Source organism: Sceloporus occidentalis, unplaced genomic scaffold (genome assembly GCF_023333645.1).
Source record: "Sceloporus occidentalis isolate IW3139 unplaced genomic scaffold, rSceOcc1.0.p SCAF_14, whole genome shotgun sequence".
Taxonomy (NCBI): Eukaryota; Metazoa; Chordata; class Lepidosauria; order Squamata; family Phrynosomatidae; genus Sceloporus; species Sceloporus occidentalis.
Window position 1 is genome coordinate 5,370,662 of NW_028316994.1, and position 16,196 is coordinate 5,386,857.

At 41.2% G+C, this 16,196-nt stretch overlaps 2 protein-coding genes across 6 annotated transcripts in view; both read right to left on the reverse strand.

Annotated features, from left to right (window-relative positions):
* The window catches only part of LOC149303652 (lysoplasmalogenase TMEM86A-like), a 41,884-nt gene extending 41,485 nt beyond the window's left edge, over nt 1–399 (reverse strand). Inside the window, exon 1 of the mRNA XM_089479658.1 lies at nt 227–399. The gene's annotated coding sequence lies outside the window, so the exon portion shown is untranslated. The remainder of the gene's footprint in view (nt 1–226) is intronic.
* Nucleotides 400–7,122: 6,723 nt separating this feature from the next.
* PPP6R1 (protein phosphatase 6 regulatory subunit 1) overlaps nt 7,123–16,196 on the reverse strand; it is a 48,430-nt gene continuing 39,356 nt past the window's right edge. For 3 of the 5 annotated variants that reach the window (XM_089481211.1, XM_089481209.1, XM_089481212.1), the window contains 8 exons: nt 15,724–15,781; nt 15,482–15,630; nt 14,409–14,554; nt 13,906–14,077; nt 13,396–13,478; nt 12,669–12,765; nt 10,700–10,819; nt 7,123–9,813 (listed from right to left, as the gene is read on the reverse strand). In XM_089481211.1, the coding sequence (XP_089337337.1) occupies nt 9,810–9,813; nt 10,700–10,819; nt 12,669–12,765; nt 13,396–13,478; nt 13,906–14,077; nt 14,409–14,554; nt 15,482–15,630; nt 15,724–15,781 (829 nt within the window). In that variant the 3' untranslated portion in view covers nt 7,123–9,809. Of the gene's footprint in view, nt 9,814–10,695; nt 10,820–12,668; nt 12,766–13,395; nt 13,479–13,905; nt 14,078–14,408; nt 14,555–15,481; nt 15,631–15,723; nt 15,782–16,196 lie in introns of those variants that run through there. The other 2 variants (XM_089481208.1, XM_089481210.1) reach the window with 1 other exon arrangement.

The window sequence follows — 16,196 nt, forward strand, 5'->3', positions numbered from 1 at the left end:
ATAGAGTAGTTTAGAATACTACAAAGCTAGAGATATACCAGATTTCAATTAAGTTGTTAATAATAGGTGCTAAAACTTTTAATTAAGAAGGTTTAAACTATTTAGGCTTCAGTGCTCTTGTTCACTGATGTAACAGCTATCAAGAGACAAATCTAATTAGACTGACTGAAAAACTTCAATGTATTTTAAAACAGAAATTGGAAAAAGAGGAAAAACCATGCCTTACCTTTCCCCATCACAACTCCATATAGTTTTTTTCCCAAGAGCTTTCAAACTTTTTATTCAAATCCTCTTTAATAAATTACGTATGCGATTTCAGGTTCATGTATGTTCTTCCAGCTAGTGGTGTGCGTCACTGCGATTTCATCACCACAACTAAGAAATTCATAGTAACTGAAACTGTAGAAGTAATCTGATACAAAAATAAACTAAAAAAGTTACTGGCTGAAAATGATAAATTAGTGTATGTGTGTTTAAATATTTTTCTTGTGTGTTTAAATTTCCTTTAATGAAAGTAGGGGTTCATAAAAGAACATTTAAATAAATATATTGGCCTGTTTCTCCAGTACCTTCTATCCTTCATGGCTATTGCATCAGCAGTCTTTCCCTCCTATTTCCACCACATATATTTCAACCATTAATATATTTTGTCTTTTTATCCTTCTTATAAGGTGGCTTAATGCCCTTTGTATGGTTTATAAACATAAATATTATTATACTGTACATTGTATTTTGAAGGTTTAAATACCCTGAAAGCAACAGATCCTGTTTGATCTTGGAAGCTAAGCAGGGTCAGGCCTGTTTAATATTTGACAAGCTTCAACTTTCTCCTTCAAAAAAAGTTGCTGGCTTGGGTCCATCTTCCACAGAATCTGATATAAAATAAATTTTAAAGATTATACGTACTACCAGCCAAATATCTGCTTCATATAACTCATAAAGAAAACTATCAACATCAACCCAAGCAATGCTGGATAGATTGGTACAAAACCAAAAAAGAAGAATTCTACATCATCTACTAATAAAACAGCATTTAGTGAAGGTAATAGGAGATATAAAATACTGTATATACGCATGTATAAGTCTAGAAATTTAGGTCAAAAAATTGACCAAAAAAAACCTGAGTCCACTTATCCATGGGTCAATATGGTACTGTACTTTAACTCTCATTTAAAAAAGGAACCATCCTCTGGTGAAAGGCAAGAGTGTCATCTGCCCTACTTTAGCATTGTTTTCCTTTACTTCATCCTTTACATCCTTTCTTAGATGCCCCTAAGTTTTACCTTTGACTTATCCATGACATATCAAAATCCATAATTTTGGTCCCAAAACCTGCCCTGGACTTATATATGAGGTCAAATAGAGTATATACAGTTATTGTTGAGAGGCCTTACTACTATGAAAGCTTATTTAGATGCTATGTTTTAAAACAGTTAGAATTAAAAGTTATTAATTAAATGCATGTATTACTGTCCATGAATACTATATACTAATTTAAGGATGCCAAGGGAAAAATCCATGAGCCTACTAGAATATCACCTCAAAATGCAAAACCCTTGTTATCTAGATTTTAAAATAAATGTTTATTCTGTCTTGCAGTTCATCAATAATACGGTTGTTAATAACAAATGTATACAAGGTATCTGAGTCAGTGTGGTGTAGTGGTTTGAACATTGGACTATGACTCTGGAGAACAGGGTTTGAATCCCTGCTTGGCCGTGTAAACTTACTGGGTGACCTTGGGCAAGTCACGCTCTCTCAGCTTCAGAGGAAGGCAATGGCAAGCCCCCTCTGAACAAATCTTGCCAAGAAAACCCCATGATATGATCACCTTTGAGTTGCCATAAATTGGAAATGACCTGAAAGCACACAACAACAAAGAAGATATATATTTCCATACCCTCTGACATTTTACAAATTGTGACATGACTGATCAAGGAACATTAGAGGTTGGTCAAGGTGGCAAAAGTTATTAATAAGGAAGAACAGACAAGCTAGGAGAGACTGAAGCCGTTTGCTTTTGCCTGACCTTCCTGGAAAGCAAGATTCTGTCTCCTTCCTACAATCTCTTCCCTGCTGACCACCCAATCTGCAACAATTGAAATAAGTTGAGGATAAAGGGGGAAAAGAGAGAAGAGAGGAACTGCGACATTTTAAAAGCAGCTGAAAAAGTGATGTGACAGAGGATTCATTGGGACTGTCCCTGCCAAACTGGAACAGTTCATGGATATTTGTTTCTTGCTATGTTCTACAGTCACAAAAGGGAACAATTATGGTAAGCTTAAGATATATTTTTAAAAATCAAATGGAGGTTAGGACAAGTATAAATGATCAGAGTTTTGAGAGACTGAAAATGTATATACCCAGTACATGCCTGAGGTCAAACATGGTTTTCTGGATGGATATAGGAATCCTCTCTCACAACACAATTGATCCTTCCTGTGAAATCCTGGGCAATGCAGTTTGTTCAGTATTCTAAATGCCTTTCTATAAACTGTTAATTCCCAAGATTCTGGTGGGTGAAACCATGGCAGTTAAAGTGGAATCAATATGCTATAATTGTGCTGTGTGATTGGGCCTTATGTCAAGGAGTCTAAACAATGAAGTCTAATAATTGGGTTTCAAGAAAGGATATAAAAAAGACACTCAGGTTGCATGAGGTTCCTTGCCTTCTATAGGTTCCACTGCAAGCCAACATGCAAGTCTTGCTTGCTTTAAACTTTAATACAATATACGCCCTAGCAAACATGCTTAATTTTGTTTTGATGTTTTTCATAAGCTTTAACTATTGTTGTCAAATAGCTATGCTATAGAGGGTGGGCTGATATATATAGAATGTGGCAGAATGTGTTGGGTTTCAGTTGGAACCATCTCATAAAACCTCTTGAAAGCTGATTCTTCTTTAAGAAAGCAATGCCAGACAGAACTGATAAAATCCTAGCTTCAAGATCAGATGTATCAACTACAACAGTACTTCCTCCAATTTGACAGGGCTGAGCTTGTTTATTGGCCCTCATCCAGCCTATTACTGATCTCAATCACCAGTCTGAGGTTGGATGAAAAAGAGAGATAGGTTTGGGTGTCACCAGTGCACATTCCAAATCCTTGGGTGACCTCACCTTGTAATTTCATGTGCACACTGGACCAACTTGTGTGTCACTCCATTGCGTAATTGTTATAGGACAAAGTAATAATCCTCCAGCACCAGTTTTCAGAAACAGCTGTCCTGTTAAGAATGACACCACTGAGGCAACATTCCCTCATTTCCATCAACTGGTCTGGAAGGAAATTATGGTCAATGTCAAAAACTACTGAGAGTTCCAGTAGAATGAATGGAAGTGCACTCCATTAATTACCTTGCCAGCAACTGGGTAGGCCAGGGATGGGGAAATATCGTCATCCAGATGTTGTTGGATTTATATCTCCCATCAGTGTTACCCAAGAGTTGGAGATCATAGGAGCTGCAATCAAGCACAACTCCACAACTTGGAGAACTGAAGATACTCCAGAAAGATAAGTTTAACATTAAAAGGGATCACCAAGACATACATATGGGTGGGATCTCTCCTCTCAATAAGTATATATAAGTAAGGATACTGGTGGTCTCAGTCCCTAACTGAGCTACTATTGTTGTTTCTCTCCTAGAATCATAGAATCAGTTGGAAGAGACCACAATGACCATCCAGTCCAACCCTGTCATGCAGGAACTCACAATCAAAGCATCCCTGACAGATGGCCATCCAGCCTGTTTAAAGACCTCCAAGGAAGGAGACTCCACCCCGCTCCAAGGAAGTGTGTTCCACTGTCTAACAAGGACTCCTAGGAAGAACCAACAACAAAAATGTTGTGCTTCCACTTCTGAATTTACAGTTGGCCCTCTGGATTCATGGATTCTTCATCTACGGATTAAGCCACCCACAGCTTGAATATAGCTATCTATACACACACATATATATATGTATACCAAAAAGCAAGCCTTGATTTTGTCATTTTACAAAAGGGATATCATTTTACTAGGCTGCCGTATGTAATGGGACTTGAGTATTCACAGCGGTCCTAGAACCAAACCTCAGGATACCAAGGTCCCACTGTGTAAATCCCCAGGTATTAGAACTATTTCTATCCGTTTGCAAAACACATGCATTGACGCTATTGAACTCAAAAAATGCCTCTCTTTTATCATGTACCAGAAGTATAAATGCTTTCAAGCTGTAATTGGTATATAATAAACAAAGCAATTAGAGTGAGAATTCCTGATTAGAATTAGGCCAAATCCTTTAGAAGAGAGTGAGGTGTTCTTAAAGTTCTGTGCCTAAATATTTAACGTAGGTGTGCACTTGTTTCATGATGAAAGAAAAATAGAAGGAAGTGGGCTCATGCCCAGTGGGCACAGCACTTTCCTTTCATTATGAAAGGAATGTTGTGTGTAATGAACACTTTCTTCTCAAATTTAGCAGAAAGGGGTTTAAATTAAAAGGAGGAACAGAAAAGGGCTGTCCTAGTGTATATCTAAGAGTTTTAAGTGTGTACCTCCCCTTTTGTTCTATGCGTTATAAAAAGGTTCACTCATTTAAAATGCATTTTCTTTAGCTCCTTCCCCACTCCAGAAGCTGCTGTAGAGTTATTATCTCTCATTATGCATTACCAGAATGGGTCTGGGTATCATATGGTTCCAGAGCAGCTTTTGCATTTCAAATTTGTTGGGGTTTATTTAGTTTTTATTTAGAGCTTTTAAGACCACATCCAAATGTTACAAAACTACTGAGCAGAACAGGTAAGAGTCCTGCACGAGCAGCTCAGTTGGATGCATGGAACTTTTGGGACAGTGCCGTGTCAAATTTTAACATACAATTTGGCCCCACAGAACCCAGAGAGTTAATACCCTGTGCTTGAAAGGTATTATCCAAAACAGATTGCGCATGCATTTTTGTTTAACCTTTTCTTGACACGTGGAGTGTCTTCCTCCATTTCCACCTACAATATATTAAGGAACAACATGCATTCTCCACCTGACTCTACCCAACTGTACCTGTTTTCAAATAACCTGGCAGTGGTGTTCTCCTTGTTCATCTCACCTTCAGAAACTGGACTAAAACCTGAACTGAAACAATGAAAGAGTAGCAATTTGTCTTGCTTGTTCCAAACATCTCCAAATTTAACCCAACAGTCATAGCACTTTTAAAACATGTTTTACTTCTGCCACCCACCCTGTCCAAGGTTTAGCAAAAGCTCTTACCAGTATTATTTTTATTATTATTTTGCTACAAAGTTGAGGTTCTATTTGTACTTCATTAAGTTTTGAATAGACTCAATGTGACCAACTGAAGTTCTACCCCCCCCCCCCTCCAGCAGTCTGGATAAATATGACTCAATATAGATCCAATTTCATAATTTAAACAAACAAATCAATGCAAAACCTTCAACAGAGTCTAAACCGAGAGGCTAGGGTATTCCTAAATAAAACATTTACTTTATTAAATATCTGTATTCTGTACTTCAATTTTTTTTAAAAAAAATCTCTACAAGTACTATTGTGATTCCTGGCAGCTTAGGGAACACCCTCCTTGAAAAAAATAGACAAGGCATAGGTTTCTATAGAATTTGCTAGTCAGCTTTTAAGAAATACAGGATAATGCCAGGATTTTGATTTTAAAACCAGGAATGGGAAACTGTGTGGTCCTCCAAATGTTGTAGAAATGCAACTGCCAGCCAAGCTGAACTGTGTAAGTAATGGTGAGCAATACTGGAAGTTGTAATTCAACAAGATCCGGAGGACTACATGATCCCACCCCTGCTTTTCAAGAAAAGCAAATGCTGCAGCTCCCTAACTTGTATGTCCTTTCTCATTTTGCCACCTTGACCACATTCTTCCTTGGAGGTCTTTAAACAGAGGCTGGATGGCCATCTGTCAGGGATGCTTTGAATTGGATTTCCTGCATGGCAGGGGATTGGACTGGATGGCCCTAGTGGTCTCTTCCAACTCTACGATTCTGTGATTCTATGATTCTAATGTGTTCGGCAGCATATACTCTGGTTTTCAAATGTGAAATGTTGGAGGGTATATCCTGGTATGGTGCACTTTTAGTTAGTCATCCTGCTTCTTGCCTCTTGGGCTGTTCTTGCATCCCTCCCAGTTGCCTTAGAAATAAAAACAGATTGCAGGTCCCCTGACTCCTAACAGTAGCTCACCCACCACTAAAGCAAAAAGGTAAGAGTACCTTTACTGGGTGAGGCAATACTGGAAGGAAGGGTAAGAGTGGGTGGAGAGCTATACCTGAGGTGATGGCATTTCCAGTGGATCCCAGCCCTAACACTATTTTGGCTAATGCTGCCCAAAAAATGAGCCAATGGGCTAGCTATATAAAGCATCTTATTGTCACTTTTCAGACTTCCTTGAGAATTTCTAGAAATAGCAAGTAGGCTCCTTTTTCTCATCACAATTGATGGAGCACACAGTCCCAGAAGGTCTGTAAATCCCCTCCACTCCCACTTTCTGGCCTTGTCACATGCAAGGTAAAGAGCGGAAGACTCCAGAATCCTTTACTCAGCATGCATGAATACCAAAACATAGAGAAAAGGAGAAGCCAGATAAAAGCAGATTTGTACATCTGGCCACCAAAACAGAAAATGTATGAAAAATGGAGTCTACTAAAAGAAAACAACCCCATTTGGAAACCTTCACGCATTGCAGTGACAATAGCCTTTTATTACAGTCCACAGAACATTAGACAAAAAGCCTTCAACCAGCTTTTAGATGGTTCAAAATGTTTTGGTTTACTTGCTTACCTGACCTGGTTGTTTTATTTCATACCTGCATATTTTTAGTTTTGGATAAAATGTTTGCTGAAGCATATTGAACTGCTACTTTTTTGTGGGGTAGGAAAGTATCCCTTTTCTTCCTATGTTATTTTGCCTCTTGTACCAAATGACAAAATGCCTAGCAGCACATCCATTTGGTTAACTGAGGTGCAGTCGACTCTAAGAACTGCACAGACTCTTTCTACAGCATGTGCATGGAAGGCCTAAGAAAAATGATGAACTATAAAATCGAAATAAAATTGAGTGGGAAGGTGGTGCCCAAGGAAGTAATACTGTGCAGAAAAGAAAACAAAGAAGAACCGATAATGGCCATAGAATCTCTTTATTCAAACAGAACACACACATACACACACACAGGGAAAAAGAAAATAATAATAATACCCAACATGGCATGACGCAGACAACGCGAAAGGCCACTTTTGTCCTTTGTGGTTTAAGAGCTTCAAGAAATATTGCCACTTATATTTTAGGGGTGGGTGGGAGACACAGGAGAGGACACTGTCTACTGACCACCTGCAAATAAAGAGGCAAGTTGGAGGGAGAGGGATGCTTAGTGCTTATACAAGGGAAATATTCCTCACCATAACTTTATTTCCTACCAGCTTTGATGTTCAAAGACCGAACTTCACAAGCCCTGGAATTAGATCTTGCTCTGTCCTTCTCCATACCAAGGTTCACAGGCACTGGGATTCCTTACTCTCCAAATCACAAGGAGTTCTCAAGTGATGCTTTCCAATACTCTTGTCCCAATTCTGTATTCAGACGCAAGGATCAGGCAGTGATTTTGTGTTGTTGCTGTTTTTAAAAACTAAAAGAAGAAGCCCAAAACACATCAATAGCTTGGGGTGTGAGGTCAGAAGAAGAGGAAAAGGCTGTGGGACCTTTGATGGAGAATTCAATTTCTAAGAGCCCCACAAGAAGCATAGGATCTGTGACAGGAGGGCTGGAATGAGACCTCCTTGGCCTTCAAGAAAGGGTATAACTGGATCACTTTAGAACAACTATTACAGAGAAGGAAAACTGTTAGTTCCTGTACCTTGGAAGTATGAGAAGTACAGTTTGGGTCTTGCGTAGTATTTAGGGCATGGAGCAAGAACTCTCTAGAGGAGACAGGAGAGCCTGGTTTCTATTAAATCCCCCCAAAAGATACCCACACTCCTAACAGATTCAGGGATCAATGGGGACGAGAAAAGGGATAATTCTAAAGTTATATTTCTGGAATATACTACTGACATGAACAAGCCATCCCTCCACTTTTTCCAACACAGTTTCCTGAAGATGGAAAGCCTCCCTGTCCCTGAAGTCCCTAAAGAGTAAAGAACTCATTTTTGAATAAAGCTGCTGCAAGGACAGTGTAAGTGACCAAAGAAAACTCCAGCTACCAAAAAAAAAAATATATTTTCAGTTTGCACTGATGCAGCAGAGATACAGAAGTATAGAACTCCCTAGCTACCCCTGTGAGAAATTGTTGGGCTCTTCCAATATATTGCTTGGGACTAAGGACCATTTCCAAGATCAAATAGCATCTATGTTATTTGCAGGATAACCTCCTCCCACAGGTTTTCACAAATGCCAATGTTGGGAGGGAGAATGTGAAGATGGGCTATTGTGCTTCTCTCCACTTCTACCCTAATGCAACTGATGTATAGATCTGTGGGGAAAAGTGGATTTACCAAGCCCTTTAACTGTTAACCAAAAAAGGCCCAATGCGGGGTGTTTGTGTGGATAGACAGGCAGAAGCCACTGGAAAGAAAATGGGATTAAATTAAGTTTAAATCTGAATGAGTTAATGAATGATGGAGGAAGTGAGAATCAAAATGACAACTTTAGAAAGGGTGATTCTATTTCACACTAGCGTACATACAAATCACTCCTTAAAAAAATCTCACCAAGTGGATTGTTCATCTTAGGAAGTTACTGTTTTGGACTACAATACCCATAATTCACCAACCAGCATGGATGATGGATTGAGGGAGGTATATTCTAATGAAGTAATCTTTCCAAGCTCTTAGCTGAAATCCACCAAGTGAGGGGGAAGCTCCGGGGTGGGGAAAAGAAAACATTTCCATGCGGCACCCTAGGGAGGCTTGCTCTGTTTTGCTCTCCCAGCCTCCATTGCTCTCTTAGAGATCAGCTTCATAGAGTCAGGGGGACCGAGTGTGTGCACAGAAATCTGAGGAAGGGAATTTCACATGAGCCTGCACCTATCACACAATCCTCAAATCCTCTGCTTTTCTCCTAACCCTTGCAGCTTGAGGTAGAAGTCCTCACTGAAGCGCACTATGAACATATGAAGCAAAGCCCCATCTTTCTTACCCTGTGCAATGCTTCTGGTTAATTTCATCTGCCTCCCTGTGGAAAATTTTGGGAGGGAGATGACACAAGGGAAGGGAGGGTGGGAAAATGTGGCAGATTTGTGCTTGCAGGTGGGGCACTCAACGGTTGAAAGAAAGAGACAGAGGGATATGTTGCTTGATGGTTTTTGTCCCTGCCCCACTCACTGATATCCCATCAGAAGACCTCTGGTACAATTCAAGCATCAATTTTAATTGCATCAAAACAGACAGGTTTTCCCAGTGCAGCAGCAGTTTGGGGGATGCAGGGAAATTGGCATTGTGCCACAGGAGGGAGAGAGGGATAGCAAGAAAGACTCTGACTGAGAATGCCCCTCTCATCCCCAGGGCAGTGTGTTTCTTGGGTTCGCTAACTAAAATGCCACAAGGAGGAAGATGCTTTTGCCCTCGTACACACATCCGTTTTGTTTCTCAGGTGCTTGTTGGTATCAGGTCCTGATTTCTTCAGTAACTGCTTGGGGTGGGATAGGGAGAGAGGCTGGGCCTTTCATTGCCCTTTGCTGCTTTCTCTTCGTGCCCCCCACCTACCCACAGGGATGAAGGCACCGGAAGGACTGGGGACAGTCCCTGGCAAAATGGACTTGATTGAGCAAGCAGCCGTGGTCCTTTCCAACTGATGAGACCCACTGAGCAGCTTTATCTGGGAAAGGAGAAGAAGAAAGAACCTTATATAGCATGTAATCAAGGTATATAGGGGTATTGCACACTCATAAGATAAAGAGTATTATGTCATTTGGGAGTTCAAGAACACTGAGTTGAACCCAATTAGTGTATTAAAAACTCAAAATATGTTTCTCATCCTCATGGCTGCAAAGGGAATTTCTGCCACCACAGCACCTTTATAAAGAAAATGCAATCATGCTTGGGAGAAGGAAGAGTGATATACTCTGACAATCAATAGGAAGAGAAAGATGGTCAGGGCACACTCTCAACAAAATCAAAATTCTATACAACAAAAGGCTTCAGTTGTGTGAGCAGGCTGCAGAAAGAACACAGTCTTCATATACTGTATGAGGATACATTGCTTCAAACAGTAAAAGATGAGAGGAAAAGGATATCCAAGACATAGAAGGCCCATCCTGACCACTGGAAAACTTGATGAATTTTCCTTTTCACTTCTTCGGCCTGTTACAGACTGCCAAAATAAAGCTGCTTTGGGTCTCTTTGGAGGTATGCTGTTTAAATGATGCATGGGTCCTAAGAGTCCGAAGGTCACGCCAAAGCCACACTCCATTCCTAAGCACTGGAGTGCAGCTTTGGTGCAGCTTCCGGATTCTTAGGATGCATGCATCATTTAAACAGCATACCTCCAAGGAGACCCGAAGCAGCTTTATTTTGGCAGTCTGTAACAGGCCGAAGATTCCACCAGGCACTAGCTGCACATTTTCCAAATGCCTAAAGCAGTTGTGGGAACCCTGTGGCCTGCCAGATGCTGTTAGATTACCCCTGTAGTGAGAAGGCAGACATCTCTCACAATACCTATCAGACTTGTTCTGTCTCTCATTTACCTGTTCCTAAAACCTTACCTGGCCGTTGCTTGCTGCTGCTGTTCTGTCTGTGGGGAGCTGTGCTCAGGTTGTAGAGCCTCTGTCATCCCTTGAAGTGGTTGGGTGGAATCAGAGGTAGATGGAGAAGGTTCTACTGTGCTGTTGTGGAAGATGGATGTAACACATACAAGTGGTTATAGGGCATGAATAACAGGGGTTTCCCAGTCATAATACACAACTGCTATAAACAGATAATAGTTCTGATGTTCTTCTCTCCGAATCATATTCAACCACTTTATATTTTATTAGCAAAGGGCCCATTTCCCCAAACATTTATCCCACGGAAGTGTATGGCTCTCAATGACTACTGTGGAATAAAGTAAAGTACTACACATCAGAGACATGCCTGAAGTACCAGCAATCCCTGCATCCTCCACAGAATTTTCCCTTGTATCAGTCTTTCAGGTGTATAACATTTTAAATATCACCTGGGTCATTTTAAGCCCCCTTTCAGATTGAACTCTCAAAAACAGATACAATTTAATGATTAATGATAACACAACAAAAAATGAAAGGGGACAAGATAAAATCCTTCCCCTGGTGAAGCAGCATTGCTTAACAGCTTGAGCTGATGGGAATGTAAACCAAAACACCAGAAGAGTACTTGCTTAGGAAAGACTGCTATAAAGAATTTTAGCATGTTGAATTTCGTCTAGAAACAACAATCAGCAACTAATGGAGTTAATAAAGAACAAAATCCACATTCTCACTACAGTTATTAATCTGGATGCCACATTTTAGACTAGTGGTTTCTGCAGACCTATAGATCTTTATCATGCATGTATGACTTGTGGTACTAACTTTCTTCTATGCACCTGTCCTTAGAGAATACCAGGGCATGTGAAATCTAAAAAGATGTATCAAAATAAGCTATTATGTTTTATTCATCTCTGTGGATGCTTTTAAATTAGCCAAATACTTTTACCTTGTACACTGCCTTGATGAGGCTTTACCTCAAAAAGTGACATGAAAATATTTCAAATAAATAAATGAAATCATCAGTAGATCCATAGTCATTAAAATCTGACAGCATATATCCTATTTCTAACCATCTGTTAACTGGTTCTTTAGAATATTAGGAAGACCAAAACTTCTTGCTTATCCCCAATTAGAACAGACCCATCCAATCAACTGAAGTTACTTAAGTGTTCACTAACCAAGTTCTCATTGCTTTAATATGTATGTTCTACTTGAGACTGTTAATTGGATTTAAACCACTATCACCACATTCCTTTCCCCCCATCAGTATGATGGAGGCAGTACCTCCTCTGCCTTGCAGAAACAATGAAGAAAACTTCACCAAAGGGAGGAGTGAGCGTGCCAAGTTAACCTTATATTGAGTTACAGCCAGCAAAATCCACGCCACACCTTTCTACTGGATGTTCACCGTACTAGACTTGTGTGGCTGAAGTACAGTGGGCCCTTATTATCCACTGGGGTTTGGTTCCAGGACCCCCGTGGATAATAAAATCCATGAATGTTCAACTCCCATTAAATATAATGGCACACCAAAATGGTGTCCCTTATATAAAATGGAAAATCAAGGTTCACTATTTGGAATTTATACTTTTTTGGAATATTTTTAAGCTGTGGGTGCTTAAATCCTTGGATAAAAGAATCTGTGGATAAGGAGGGCCGAGTGTACTCTGAAATCTAGGCCAGCATTCACTTTCTTCCCAACATGCAGTGAAATGGCTGCTAGGACACTACGTCCACATCTCTGCAATCACAAATGTGGGAACCAAGTTAACTGCCTGTTATGCTCACTAGCAGGTAGTGTCACACTTGCCTTGATGAATGTGGCAAAAGAGTGAAACCATAACACACACACCAATAGTTTGTTATTTTTTCTCAGAGTTTTGTCCATTACTCAAGGAGTCTGCTAACATTAATGTGATTAAAGGCTGGTTATCCATTCCTTCTCAACTCTTCAGGATTAAAATTTTACCTGGCTACTGTTCTCACAGTGGAGGGATTTGATGGGTCATTTCCTCCAGAGGGGCCTGTGTCTGGAGCAGGAGGGTCCTGTTGAACATTAGAAGCTGCTGCAGGTGGCAGAAGAAAGGCAAAAATCCCATCAAATATGCATACACAATAAAGGCAAAAGTGTATGAGTGGGGAAGGAAACTTATTAGGTATACAAGCAGGATATGGTTCTGGAGGTGCTAGACAGAGCAATATGCAACCAAACCACACTGTCTGCATCCCCCCCCCCCCCCCCGCCCAGGCATCCTTCCCTGGAAGTTTCTCACAGAAACTACACAAACAGTAATATGCAGGGAGCCTATTCTTGGCATGCTGTGTTGCTAACAGAGCTTGTAATGGTGCATATAGTATTTGTGATACCATGTGATGTTCCCTTTAAAAACTGTCACTGCTAAGGCTTTTAATTCAGATTTCAAGTGGAACTGTGAGCAGGATGGATGAAAAAGCAAACAAATCAAATATCCCTCCCCAGCTCTGAAAACACAGCACAAATTTCAGAGCAAAGATAACCAAAATTTAGTTAGCTTTGCAGAACGTGTTACTTGAGCTTTTTAACAGGAAAGATGAGCAATGCAAACAGCACACACTGGCAGATGCTATGGATTATAGACAAATGGTGCTGGAGAGGAAGTTGGTGGCTTATCCTGGATTCAGTCATCCTGTTTCAAAAGAACTAGAGCACTGCTCACCTCTTGCTGACGATACATTGCTTTGCGTCACTTCCTGAGCAGAGATAGCAGGGGAGGCAGAATCTGTAAGTGCTGTGGAGGGACTAGAGAAGCAAAGACATAAAATAGTAAGAAGAAGTGGGGCGGGGGGGAAGAGAACAAATGCCAACAAAGCTCTTTCCTTGCTGCCCTAAACTCATCTATGGTGCGGTACAGACCGCCGAAAAATGGCAGCCTCCTGGCACCTGTTTTTCTGCCGGAGGGAAGCCGCAGCTGCCAAACTGCCAGTGAACCTTTTTGCGGGTTCTTCTAGAGCCGTGGCAATGGCGTGTGGATACCGTGCAATGCTTACAGGGAGCCGCCACTGTTACGCCCTCATCACATGCTAGGGTTGCGGGGCGTGTGGGTGCTCTGCCCTCAGGCAACCCTAGCACGTGATGAGGGCGTCCCCTCAATTCCACCTTCCTGTTCCTCCACAAACACCTTTTTCATCTGGGCACCAAGAAGATCATAAGTATTAGAAGGCCTCACCTCTCTTGTGTCGTGGACTCTGCAAATGAGGCCCAGTTCTCATCTATGGTGGTTTGGGAGGTGTCTGATCTGGACTGATCCCACACTGCTGCTCCTGTGTCAGCTGCTACAGATTGCGAGGACACCACAGATACTGATGAAGGATCAGAGGAACCGTCTGCCCAGCTGCGATCTATGGAGTAACAGATTTGTACAGGGGTTCAAATCTAACTAGAGCTAACAAGTACAGTGAGCCCTGGTCATTACATATCTCCCTAACCTTGGAAGAGAATCTCTGGCGCTCACACCTAATGCAGCACAGCCAATTAAAACACAGAGGGCCTGACACCATCCTTTGTGTCAGGATTATTCCACACTCACAACCACCCTCCCACAACTAATCTGGCTATATTGGGTTGGACTTTTTAGAAGTACTCCCAAGTCAGTAAACTGATGACAACGCCTCCAGTTCACCATACTGACCTCTTTCTCCCACCTACACAAATGCCTCACAGAGCTTTCACCTTCTAACGTTCTCTCCATCTCTGTTTGTTCACCACAGCCGTTGCTGACATGGATGGCACCTCCATCTCCCCCGCCAGGATCTTCTTCACCCCCTTCTCCCTCTTCTGAGTCTTCACTGTCCTCACTATCTGTACTGCCAAGGCTTCTGCAAAGGAGGAGGGGGAGAGAGAAAGAAATGGGACATATGTAGATATTCCTAAGACCAGCAAATCTTTTTATCTCCAGCTGAATGTCAAGTTAGTGGACAAATGGAGATACTGCTGCTCTTTCCATAAAGTTTTCTCTACGAAGCAGATGGGCATAAAAAAGGAGATCACTGGTGTAAAGAAATATAGGACTTCTTTTATACCACTGAGTAGGAATAGAGGACAATCTGATGAGATAAAATAATAATTTTTTTTTAAACTGTCATTATAAGAATTTAGGGATAAAGGATCATCAGCCTTCTGGCACAAGACTGATCAGAAAGAAATCCAAGGCTTGTGTCTTGGAAGAACAAAACATGTACCAACACGGAACAAAGTACACTATTTAGAAAACTGGTTCCCGCCAAGAGGAGGGACAGGAACTTCACAATGTTGTTTTTTTTAAAAACGGCGAGGGCTTGCAAAGAGGCAAAGATAGGAAATGAGTAAAGACTATGCCTGTATGCTTATAATATGAATGCAGATACTGTCTACACCAATACATCACAGGCCTGGATTTGATTTCTTCCACAGAGGGTTCTTTGGAGTCATGAGTGCCATAATGTCCTGGTGTACTCTTGTGTTTACTGCCAGGCAGGAACCAGAAAACTACTCTCCTGCTTAAAATAGCTGAAACCATAATGTAGGGGGAAGAGAAGATGTAAGGAATAGCTCTGTAGAAAGGATAACTTGGGGCAGCCTGCTTACTAGGTGGAGGAAGGACTAAAACTGGTAGCTCTCTTCCCACATAATCTAAGCTATGTGAAAGCAGCAGCAGAAGAAAAAGATCACCTGGTCCTGGCCAGAGCAACCAGAACCCTTGCCCAAAGTAAGTTTAATTGAACCCAAAGGTGCCTTCAGGCACAGTACAGGGCATCCTCCCTCACCTGACAGCAGTGGGCGGGACCAAGCCAGATGAGACAGCAGCCTCCTTCTCTTGCCAGATGTCTTCCCCATCTGAACCATCAGCCTCTTCATCATCATCAAACTGCTGGATTCGCTCCTTGTAGCAGATATCAAAAAGGTTGGAGTTGGGCTATGGGGAGGAAGGAAGAGAGAGGTAGTTAATATTATAGGCCAAGTTCAGAGGTGGGGGAGGAAGAGACAGCTCTGGAGAAATTGCACTTACACTGTCATCATCTGCATTCAAGGAGAAAGTGATGTTGGCTGTCTTATCGAAGGGGGCACTGAAACAAAGCAAAGAGAGCAAGATGGGAGTTGGAAGACGTTACTGTACCCTCATATGGAACAGCCGCAAGGTTTAGTTTGGAAAGAAGTATCCATATAGCCTGTTGGATTGGGAATTTATTCTTTTGGGGTTTTGGAAGCTTTAGAGTTAAGAATAAACTATTCCACTCTTATGCAGCATTTGAGAGAATGTATTCAAAACAACTTTCCAAAAGATAACTGTCAGTAATATTATATCCCCATTGCAGAAGGGGGAGGGCAAGACAGAGACAGCTGCTAGCCTAAGGCTCCACAGTGGATCAGTTTATGGAAAGAGAGAAGACTTTCCATGTTGTAGTTCTGTCTTAGCTACAATCCTATTTTTCCTTTTCTTTCAGCCATGCCAAAACAAACCAACAAAAAAACCTCAAGCTT